General features: G+C 35.6%; 1 protein-coding gene across 3 annotated transcripts; it reads right to left on the bottom strand.

Moving 5' to 3' along the window:
- Positions 1-473: 473 nt before the first annotated feature.
- LOC135629655 (bifunctional nuclease 2-like) lies at positions 474-8220 on the bottom strand. Of its 3 annotated transcripts, XM_065137361.1 has the most exons (11): positions 8063-8218; positions 5887-6205; positions 4219-4389; positions 4083-4132; positions 3944-4000; positions 3549-3614; positions 3391-3465; positions 2114-2232; positions 1212-1303; positions 714-770; positions 474-625 (listed from the first exon to the last, which is right to left on the bottom strand). In XM_065137361.1, exons 2-10 carry the CDS (start codon positions 6191-6193, stop codon positions 715-717), a joined length of 993 nt encoding a protein of 330 aa, XP_064993433.1. In that variant the 5' UTR covers positions 6194-6205; positions 8063-8218; the 3' UTR covers positions 474-625; position 714. The 3 variants fall into 3 exon arrangements, with proteins under 3 accessions (XP_064993433.1, XP_064993432.1, XP_064993431.1); XM_065137360.1 differs by having other exon boundaries at positions 474-770; positions 5887-6201; positions 8063-8220; XM_065137359.1 differs by having other exon boundaries at positions 474-770.
- Positions 8221-10499: the final 2279 nt, after the last annotated feature.

Below are 10499 nucleotides of genomic sequence, written 5' to 3'. Positions count from 1 at the left end.
TCAAATTTTCCAGGTTTATGTGGCTCAGTCAAGAAGTATGTATGGAAATGTGTGATGACCAAGTCTATCAAGAACATGTATGCATTATTCAAAATGTTTGGACCAGATCAAAGAGAGAACATCACAATCTAAATGGTCAGACAAATTAAAGATTGTCCACATAGCCATCATTATCAATGCAAGCTTGATATCCCATTGCATGTTGTGGACTTAACATGACTAGTTCAGCATCTGCTGTCACCTTTGAATGAGTGTTGATAAGATACAGTTGGCATTGGAGGTCACAAGAAACCTTTTCATCAAAGAAACAATCCAAGGGTTTCATTGGAAGCATACAAAGACTCGATCCATGATGACACCAAGTTGTCTTAATGCTATATCATGTTTACTGCAGTCTCAAACTCGAGATGCCTCAGTGATTACAATATTAATTGATTTAAAGGAAAAGAAAACCAAAACAAGATAGACAGCAATTCAAGTATCGATACCGAGATGTTTGATTGAGTAGCTTTAAGTAGCTTTGCTGAAAAGGACATGTATTTACTGCTACAAAACATTTGGCAACCGAAATTATCCACAAGTTCATGTATTTACAGTCAGCGAGGTTGGTCACGCACTTGAGTATCTGAACAAAGGAAGCAAATCTTCATTACAACACTGGAGGTGTTGGTATCAGCAGTACAATGTACAATATGTGATTTCTGAGTACACACATCAAGTCCAGTTCTTCCTCTTTGCTCGGAACATGAATAGCTTGTCCCTCCACCGGGCTGTAACAAAAGTTAGTCTATTAGTTGCACAAATCAATTGAATATGATTATAAAAACAGGTGATAAAATACCAATGCAGTTCAGATTAGGATTCAAATATAGTTTAACAACTTCTTTCAGCATTTTGTGCTTTGGGAAAGGACAAAGGTGTCGATATGCTTATTAACGGTGTAAGGTAAATGACACATTAGCTTCTATCACAAAGGAGAGACATCGAGACAGTTAAGGAACTTCTTGGGACCCAAAGCATTTTCCTCACAAGGGTTCGCAATAGAAAGCTCATAGATCATTTATAACTATAGTTCAAATTTATTTCACCAAAGTGCACAAACAAGTTTCAATATGTTGCTAGAAAAAAACTAGGTCAAAATTTCCCCAAAAAGATGATTGGGATCTGAATGCAAAACCATGGATAAAGAAATGAAGATCATTTGATCATACCAGCGTCTCTGTATCTTTCCTCAACCGAAGCAATCATCATATTACGGAGCATATCAAATTCTTCAGCTTCGTAGCACGGCTGATCGTCAGGCCTGTCAAAAACAAATGTTTTAATGTTGGATGGCATGAGATCAACATAGGCCTAAACCACAACCTTGGACAAGTAGGACAATTAGAAACAACTTGAATATCTCTGCTACTGTACCATGCCTGGATCCAAGTGAAACCTTATACATATGTGCCTTCAGCCTATCTCATCCTAAAATAACATCCTGATGGTTGATATTGACAAATTGAATTAGAATATGAATCAAGTAAACTGAGCATGCCAATGTCCAGTTTCGATGATACAAACTACAGAGTCCATGTTATAGAAAACCACACTCAGAGAAGTAGTAGTGGAACTCCAGCGTACCGGTGTGGTCATGACAAACCAAACAACCTATCACATATGTTAGTGGTCCAACTTATGAGGAATAGGTGAAACAAGCAATGCTCTCTGTGCTACAATGTGATATGATGGATGGATAATCTATACAAGCCACGCCACCCAAGCAGTCAGCATGTAACCCATTGGAGGAGTATCAGCAGTGGGCACAGGTGTGTGCCATACTGCACATGGTATTTTAATTGGGCACACACTGTGCCAGTCCACCAGTCCATAAACCTGAGGTCTGGCAATCCACAGGATCCCCTCCTGATAACTTTCTCATCTTGTGATGTGCACCCTATACGGAAGGTTTTATGAGAGACCAGGCAGAAGGTTTTTTTTGCTTTTCCGAGATGCAAAACACTGTTTCAAGAAAATGCATCATCGAAGCAGAAACAAGCAAGGACCTCTTCGAATTTATTTGTTAGACATATCTCCATAGTCTATTACAAAAACATTTAAAAGAAGTTACCTATCAAGTTCTGTGAATAGAACAATGTCTGATTGAACAGTTGATGCTGCTGACTTGGTCGGCTCAACTATTCTCATTCCGTTGCTGTATACAAGATGTCTGTTCACTTGTATGGGCACCTGAATGATTTTTAAAGTAAACAAATTCAATTCTAAGATGCATAATGAAAGATAAACTTTGACAGAGTAAATAACACAAATATGCTGCATTAAAAACCTGCATTTTGATTCAGTTAATAACTACTTCATCATTCAGTTACAAATGCATATATGTCCTGTGTTCAACTTCAAATTATATCATTTCATGAATACATGGAAAAACATGTAAACAACCATTGATGGCTCTAATCAGATTTAATACACTGACAAGATAAATGTATGTGCAACTACATCAATAAGTAGGCCTGTTGTTGGCACAGGCCTGACCTTCAAAATCTAGAGCTAAGGTCAACATCAGCATGAGTATGAACTACTGCAACAAAAAAATAAGGATACCCAAGAACCATTTTTGATGCAGGAACTCTGAAGCTAAGGATTTATCCTAAGCAGATTTTTCAACTGAAAAATGAAAAACCAAGAAGGAATTTTTCAGAGGAACGAAGACTCGAATACATTGTGAAGTGGGCATTCAGTGACTCTTATTTTGACTATCATGAATCCCATGACTGCAGTATATTCCTTAATTTCACCTATAAATCTATCACACAACCCTTAGGTCTCTGTCTTCCGTGAACTGTGCTTGTTTCCCAACCATCATCTCCAAGGCATGAATGAAAATATTCTAGACTTGTAGTTGCTCATATTTCCTAAATCTATTCTTGAAGTTCTATTATTTGAAATTACGTAGCAGATTTTTGCTTCCCTTCTATATCCTCCTCAGCAATTTGTAGCATGGAAATTGTTGTTATGTCTTCCATATTTCATCTTGACTATACTCGAATGATTATATGCAAATTTCTCAGGAAAATTACCTAGGATGGATATAATAGGAAGAATGCTAGCCAAGATCATGATAAATAGAACACCATTAGCCAATATTGCTAATCTACTTTTGGGATCATACCATCATCTACCAATTACCTACAAAAGAAAATGATCTCCGAAAAATCCATGAAGTATGGAAGATTAAGCCTCTCTTAATGCTTTAACAGATCAAAATAAAAGGCGGGAAAACATGGTTGAAGAAAGAAAAATGGCAATTCAAAGTACATTCTGCACAATTAACCAAAGCATAAAAAGACCATATAGCTTCAAGTTGCAATGAAAAAAAAATCTTACTTTGCATCGAGCAGCTATATTAATGGCATCTGAAGGCCGGAGATCAAAGCTAATAGTATCTTTTCCATTTCCAATCTGCACGCAAGCACATGTTTAGTTTCGAATTAATTTAATTTTACAGAGACATTAGTATGTAATATGGAGAAGACGATATTTGCCTTTGTCAGGTATAGTTGAGAGAAGTAAGCTTCATTCACTCGCTTAGTGACTCTAACAAGTTGTACCTGAAAGAAGATGCCTCTTCTCATAATTACATAATTCTACAAGAATAGAAGCCTGAAACTACAATACAAGAGTAGCCAAAGTGATACGACTAACAGCATACATTGACAGTCGATTATCTAATTGGTAAGAAAGAAAGGCTCCCTCGATTAGTTACATTCAATAATCGATAAAGTGTGAGCACATATTAAACCTTTGAAGAGGCAAATAAGAGCAAGAAAGTTTGACCAGTTAACTTTGGAGAACCCAGGAAACAATTATGGGGATGTCAAAATTGGATGCATATAGAAGAAAAAGATGATTCAAACAACTTTATTCTGCTCCAACTTACAGCATATCCCATCTTCTCAATCATCTCTTTGACTACTTCATAAACAGTTGGTCTAACCTGAGAAACACAATATCCCTTATTTTAGAATGAAAAGGGTGTAAAGTTAGCTTCATAATTCACAAATGCTAACAGATCTTACAAGCTGAACATTGTTGATAGCAGCCATTAGCATAGTACATGGCATCTCCACTAGAAAAGGAAAAACATGTTACACATCACTTTTTGAAATTAGACATGTATATAGAAAATACTCAATTCAGAGGAAGAACACATACAGACAAGGATAGGAAGCAAAATATCACTTCCATCTTCCATTTTTAATACGATAACAGGGCGAGGAGCATAGTACAGTAAGTTTCCAGCTTGAGGGTCATTATGCACACATCTTAAATGTCGGCCATCACGCATCTTTATCATGAGACCATCTGATCTGCTTCTCACCTCCACTACATGAAACAGAAATATATCAACTGATAAGAAACTTCATATTCCCTCAAGAAAATCTTAATGCCACACATAACAATAATTAATTTGTTGTTGAACATCATATGATACAAAAAACCAAGGATCACTGTACCGCCCGAAATGGTATGATTTGGGTAGCATGCACCGGTCTAGGCATGGACCGATATGTGGGCCACCTTGTTTCGGCCGGTCTGAATTAAAATAAAAAAATCAAAAAGTGGTGAGCCCAATCCATTTTAGCATTAGAAAAATTAAAGAAAAAAAGGAGATTGGGGCTCTTCTAGCGAAGTCATGGTGTTGCCTCTTCACTACTACGATGCTGCAGTGGCACTACCTCTTCCTCTTCACCGCTGCAGTGGCACTCTTCGCCATTGTGATGCTGCTGCTTCCCTTCAACGTTGTCGCTGTTTCTCAAGTATTGCTACACTTTTCCTCCTCCTTTTCTTTCTTCTTCTTCTTCCTTCTTCCTTTCTCCTTCTTCCTCCTCTATTCCTCCATCGGACCTTCCTCTTCAACCTCTTTTTCTTCCTCATCAAAACACTGATATGCACCGACGTACCATGTGTTGGTGCATTGGTACGAGGCGGCATGTGTCGTGCCGCCGATCGGCCAACACACCGGCTTAGACTGATAAACATTACCAAAAACGAACCACATAAAACAATAAGTGCGTTGTGGATGTGCATGTCTTGCTTCCTGTATTTTGTTAGTGCCAAAATTACCTATGCAGTATACTATGTCAAGGCACTAGTAACCGTATGTACAGATATGATGGTGAGTATTGGACACTGAGAACTAGATACTTGCAAAGTAACTCAAACCCTCAACCACTTAATTGGTCAACCAATGCACTAACCATTGAGATGCCTCTGCAAAGACTACAGTATAATGTCCTTTTACTTCCCTCCTTAACCCTTTATTCTTTCCAGAGAGGTTAATTCTCCTCAAAACCTACAATACAGGTCATATCCTAAAAGTATCTACATTATCATGAGAACAGATGGATAACAAGAATATAGCAAAGCTGATATTGTGGTTTTGAGCCTCAACCTAAACTCACATACAATGCAAAGGACAAATTGATGTGACTAGTTTTGTGGATTAATTTATTGCAGAACTATATTCATCTGTAGCTTAATGAAAGAAGTTTTTATTGTGATTGATCATCATAAAAATAATATAGAAGATCATTTGATTGAAACTGTAAATCAATTTGCTCATTGTATGAATTATTTCATATGTTTCAACCAGTAGCAGAAGTTCATAACAAAAAGCTCGAAACAAGACAACATAAAAGTAATTTCAACAAAAACTCCATTGCAAAGTTGACCTCAGACCAAACATTATTTTTCCATCAATTATTTTGCTAAAAAATAACTTAAACAATTAAAAATATTAATAACAAGAGTTAAAAAAACCAAAGCATCTATATACAACAACTGAATATGGAAACAGAAGGTGGTGGTTCAAGAGATTACCAGCTTCAATTACACTGGAGTTAATATATTCCTCATCGTTCTCGCTGTAGTTTCCAGCTATGCTGCCATTTCCATCCGAAGAGGAGCTGAAACTACTTTGAATTGACCTCAATTTCTTTTTGCATGGTTGGAGGAAACGACCATATGTTCTAGTTATGGTTCTGAGTCTACAAGAGGACCCCCAAAACCCACTTTGCAAATTTCTAGCCTTTGCAAAATGAATGTTAATAAGTGGAGCAGAACTTCCAACATAGTTTGCACAGACAGCATCAGTGTGGCAAACAACTGATCCCTTCAGAATTCCCATCTTGCTCTCTACCTTAGGAGACAATTATAAAAAAATAAGCAGTTTAAACAAGTCGATGGTATAAAAAGTCAGCTAGAAATTATAAAATATAGATTGGTATAAGGGTACACTTCAACTAAAGAAAAAATTACAAACTAAACTACAATATACAACTCACTGATGGTTAAGTTTTGACTTCCCAGAGATGGACAAAATATGCTAGAGATAGGAGATGCAACTAGATAGTTCAACAGAACATCTGCATCATTCCAATTAATTACCTAAATCAAACTTTAGATTATATAAAAAAATATCCATTTGTTATTAAGCCTAAGCTCAAGAGAACTCATGGACTTGATTTCAGTTGTTCATGGGTTCATGCTATTCCCTCAAGACAAAAACAAGATTGCTTTTTTAACAATTCTTGAAAAAATAAACAAAGCAAGGGGTTGATCAGACTCATGTTAGAATAATTGCCCATATGTGATAGGTTAATCTTGCACATGATATGTGATGCATGACTCATGGTTCTATGTTTCACTTGGACCAATACATATTGGGTCCTATGTACTGATCCAATGGCTTGTCAGGCAGGAGGCATGGACCATGGACCATGGCCCATGTAGCATGTGTATGGTATGTGTAAGCATACCATGTGTCAATACGCTGTGTTGGTATGCCAACAAGTATTGGTTTGGGCAGGACCAGCGTGGATCCAGTACCCGAAACAGAAAATCATGGAAAGAATCCTTGTATCACCAACTAAGAAGTGACACTAGGCAGCAGGAACCTCATTTGGAAAATCTTTTGATCTAATAATTTCCAACAATACCAAGGGAATGAGAATCATCTGCCAATTTCACCTTCGGTCAAGTAAAACTGATATAAAATTGTCATCTACATATTCTTTTAGACTAATAAAAGAAGTATATGCATCTCTCAGTAGAAGAATAGGATGCCTACATGAGTTCAGAAATAAGAATAACTATTCATAAAAGTTATATGTGTCATTTGCAACTTGTCTAGGTTCATAAATTGATAATTTCATGTTCATGGATTCCCAAAGAGAAAGGGAAGAAATCAAATGAAAAAGGGGAGGCCATGAGTTTTTGAAGCTGGGATTAGCATCACCATTTCTTGTCCTATCGTTTTGTTGATCTTTCTCGGATTATTTCATTTTCTCTCATTTTCTTTTGGCATGTACATAGGATCAATCGTCCCATATTCTCAAGTTAAACATTACCTATGAACGAATCAGGGGAGGGGTCCCTCCTACTTTCTTGCTCCAAAAAAGAGTCAACAGACATGTCTCACAATGAGAAGCAATTATGTCTCTCGATATATTGCAGATTTTCTCCAATAAAAAAGATTCTGAATCAAAGATTTTGCTTTACTAAATCACCTTCAGTCCCTCATGCCACTTTACCAAACGCCTTCTCAGTTGCTTTTCATCTTTGTTAAGATTAGAACTTCTTAACATTAAAGTTCTGATATTTCTGAAAAATCTATGATTACACAAACGTCAAATGAAAACCACAAAACTTGAAGGCATTAATGGGGTTAGTATGCAGCAAGTGCTCATCCTGTTTCTTTCCATTTTCCTCATCATATCTTCCTCAGAAGCAAAGTTCACTCCTGTTCATATTCCTTTTGAATTCATCAAATCCATAAATCATCGAGTAAAAGCAATCATCGAAACCACAGCAAGAAGACCTGAACCTTCCATGATCAACACAAGAACATAAGGAACTATACTACAAAGATCAAGCAGAACCGAAACATTCAATGGAACATCTCATCCATCAAACTGCAGCAGATGATCAAAGAACCACAGAACAACAATAAAAGCATAATACACCAACTGGTGTCTCGGTAATCAAACCGCTTTACCTGCAGCCAAAATACACACGGTCCCAGACTGTGAAGCTCCAACTCCAAACGATCACGAACGACTCAAAGATCTGTAAAGGATACTTGGGATCATCTATCAACGAAAAGACCAAGAGAACCCCACAAGAGGATGAATCCCAATCGCCAGTGTCTCGGATACTTTGTTTTATTGAGATCTCGTTCCTTATCTTCTTCCATGAAAAGTCGATACCATCCCCGGACAGTGAACGCTAAATTGTGAGATCCCAGGGAGGGTATTATAGTCATTTCGGATAGAGAAAACCGGGGGCGATCGTTAGATTCGCGCGAATATAGTGGCGAAAAGATTTCAACTACCAAATAAAAATAAAGAAATAGTAAGCCACTTGATATAATAAATTATTGGATAAGGATTCAATTAAAGTATTAATTCTGTTAAGACAATCGAATTAGGTATATTAATACAAATGATTTGGGTTTTTTCCCTATATTTTTCGAGAGTGAGTGAGAGAGAGAAAAAAAAATCTCTTTTAATTCTATGGTTTAAATTAATTTGGTGGAGCAAATATCTTTGGTCCTTTTCATGTTTGTGCTTTTGTGTGTGTCACCTGTTATTGTACCTTAAAGAATTAAGAACTCATATATGTATCCCACCCATTGACTTCTACCAAAAAATACATCTAAATTTGAATCTCTAAAATTTTTAATCTATAAATATCTGAAATGTTTTATCATCCTATTAAAGCCTTTTGAAGGGAATTATTATTTATTAGAACTAAAATACCTATCATTTATTAGTTAATCAATTGATATGAACATGTTGGAACCATCTTGTCGACCCATCTATCTTTTAATTTTTTTTTTCTTTCACACGAGCTAATTACAAATTATCTCTTACAATTAGTTATCTTTAGATCTAAGTTCCTACACTTTAAAGAGTTATATTAAAATTTTTATCCTTATAAAAGTAAAATATTGATATCTTATTAAAAATATAATTTTATATGATTAAAAATCAAGAGAGAGAGAAAGATTTTATTGGAGTAACGAAGTTAAATATTTTACCAGTATAGAAATCTCAATATAACTTTTAAAAATATAGATATAAATGATTAAGATTGTTGATGATATAGAGATTAAGGAAATACTATGAAATTAAGAATATAAGAAAAAAAAGAAGACTTTGAAGAGGAAGAAATGGAAGTTATATATTGAGGACAAATGGAGAAAATAATAATATAAAATGACATGAACATATTCAAAGGAGAAGTATAGATATAAAATGAGACAATATGAAGAATAATTTATGAGAAGATTTTAGTGATCTTGTTTTTATGCATTACATAGATTCAGATGATGGGAAAATATACACATAGCCACCCTTAAATAGTTAGGATAGTCGATGACTTTAATTGTTCTCTCTCTAAAGTGAACTAGAGCACCTTGTTGTCTGTGTTGACTTTAATTGTTCTTCCTCTCTCTCTCTCTCTCTCTCTCTCTCTCTCTCTCTCTCTCTATATCTCTCTCTGTGTTTTATATGTTAGAATAGTAATGTAATAAATGGACTAAGACCGTAATGATTTGCTCAAGAAATGAAAGTTGGATAAGGCTCAAATCCAGAAGAGTTCCGTGGTCTTGGGCCTACTGTTTTGGTCTGAGATGGCCTAAGATGGTCTTGGATATAAACTCATATATACAGTTTCTCTACCTTTGGAGGCACAAAATTTTGCTGCAACATCGATCATATGGTTTGTCAATTGGGTGTTGATTGGATATATTGATGAGTATTTATTGGTCTGATAAAATACCAATATCGAAATCTATAACTTGATTAATGATATATCATCATTTATTTTAATTTTTTTTGTGTTATTCAATGGTATTATGTTGGTATAAGACGGCATACCATCCGGTATTGGAGCAAAATTGGATATTATAATAGGTCTGTTTCAGAGGGAAATCAAGAAAAGGGAAGGATCATGAAGAGAGGAGTAATAAAAATCAATACAATGTCAATGGAGGTTTTAAGCTCATCTTTCATACTTATATTAGTTAATCTTTTATTAGGTAAGATGGGATATTACCTTTCTAATTCTTCCACAACTGGCCACTGCATATACTCAACCTGTTGGGGTTTGGAAAAGGTTTATGCAGCTCAAATCGTGAGTGTGTATATCATCAAACTGGTATGATTGTGATGTCTTTATGTATACCATTGCACTTTGTGGTTTAATATCAGATGTCACCTAAATGGAAGTGTATCCTCTGTTTTGGATGGATTTTTGCTTGTAGATAATAGGACAATGAAGTGTAGGTAATGATTCCTTCATAAAGGATTAAGGCATTGGATTTTCTTCTCAACTCAGTCATAGGCTTTCAGCTATAACTAAGCCAGTTTGTGCCTTTTACTAAGTAATTGGTCTAAATTTGGGTCATATTGTTCTGATTTATTAGACTT

Source organism: Musa acuminata, chromosome BXJ3-1, assembly GCF_036884655.1.
Source record: "Musa acuminata AAA Group cultivar baxijiao chromosome BXJ3-1, Cavendish_Baxijiao_AAA, whole genome shotgun sequence".
NCBI lineage: Eukaryota > Viridiplantae > Streptophyta > Magnoliopsida > Zingiberales > Musaceae > Musa > Musa acuminata.
This window is presented reverse-complemented; position numbering and strand designations above follow the sequence as displayed.